Genomic DNA, 737 nt, shown 5'->3' on the forward strand with positions numbered 1-737 from the left:
CACACACACACACACACACACACACACACACACACAAGTACAGGGGGATTCTGTCCAAGGTGACCTCTATATTACAATTAAGGCTAAGAATAATGAAATGAACTGTATCAGACAGCAACACACCCCTCCCCCTCCCTCCCATTCCCCCTCCCTTCTGTCTCTCTTTTTCTTCTATTCTCTTCTCTTTTTCACCTGTGCTTCCTTTCTCCCCCTCTGTCTCTCTCCCCAAGACGGTCTGTCCTCCCTGGTCCTGGATCCAGAGCTCACTGCCTCCCCCCTGGGCCCAGACGACCCCCCCCCACAACCAGGCACCATGACCCAGGAGGGGCAGGGACCACACCAGACTGAACCCACTACACCCCCAGAAATCCAGGGGGTGACCTCAGCTCACCCTTCAGAGGAGTCAGCCACAGACCAAGGGCTGGAGGGGCTAGGTCTGGAGGTGAAGGTGGAGGGGATAGAGGGGACCAATGAGGAGGAAGGGGAGGGAAGTGTTACGGTAGAAGGGGAAGTACACGGAGAAAGAGAAGGTGGGGAAAGTGGAAAGAGAGAGGGTGATGAGGTAGGTGAGGGAGTGGAACAAGTGATGCAGGGAGAAGGAGAGGTGCATGAAGAGAGAGAGAGTATGGCAGAGACAAGTGATGAAGAAGATGGGCTGGGGGATGAGAGGATAGATTCAGAGGATGGTCAGACAGATGGAGAACTAGAGAGAGTGGAGGAGGTAGAGAAGGAGGGGG

At 54.7% G+C, this 737-nt stretch overlaps 1 protein-coding gene across 1 annotated transcript in view; it reads left to right on the forward strand.

The window, feature by feature from the left end:
• Positions 1-238: 238 nt before the first annotated feature.
• Positions 239-737, forward strand: part of psd2 (pleckstrin and Sec7 domain containing 2) — a 30,306-nt gene continuing 29,807 nt past the window's right edge. Inside the window, exon 1 of the mRNA XM_031798281.1 lies at positions 239-737. This exon is cut by the window's right edge and continues 166 nt beyond it. Coding sequence (XP_031654141.1) covers positions 314-737 — 424 coding nt within the window. The 5' untranslated portion in view covers positions 239-313.

The sequence above is a fragment of the Oncorhynchus kisutch genome, linkage group LG19 (genome assembly GCF_002021735.2).
Source record: "Oncorhynchus kisutch isolate 150728-3 linkage group LG19, Okis_V2, whole genome shotgun sequence".
NCBI classification, from domain to species: Eukaryota; Metazoa; Chordata; class Actinopteri; order Salmoniformes; family Salmonidae; genus Oncorhynchus; species Oncorhynchus kisutch.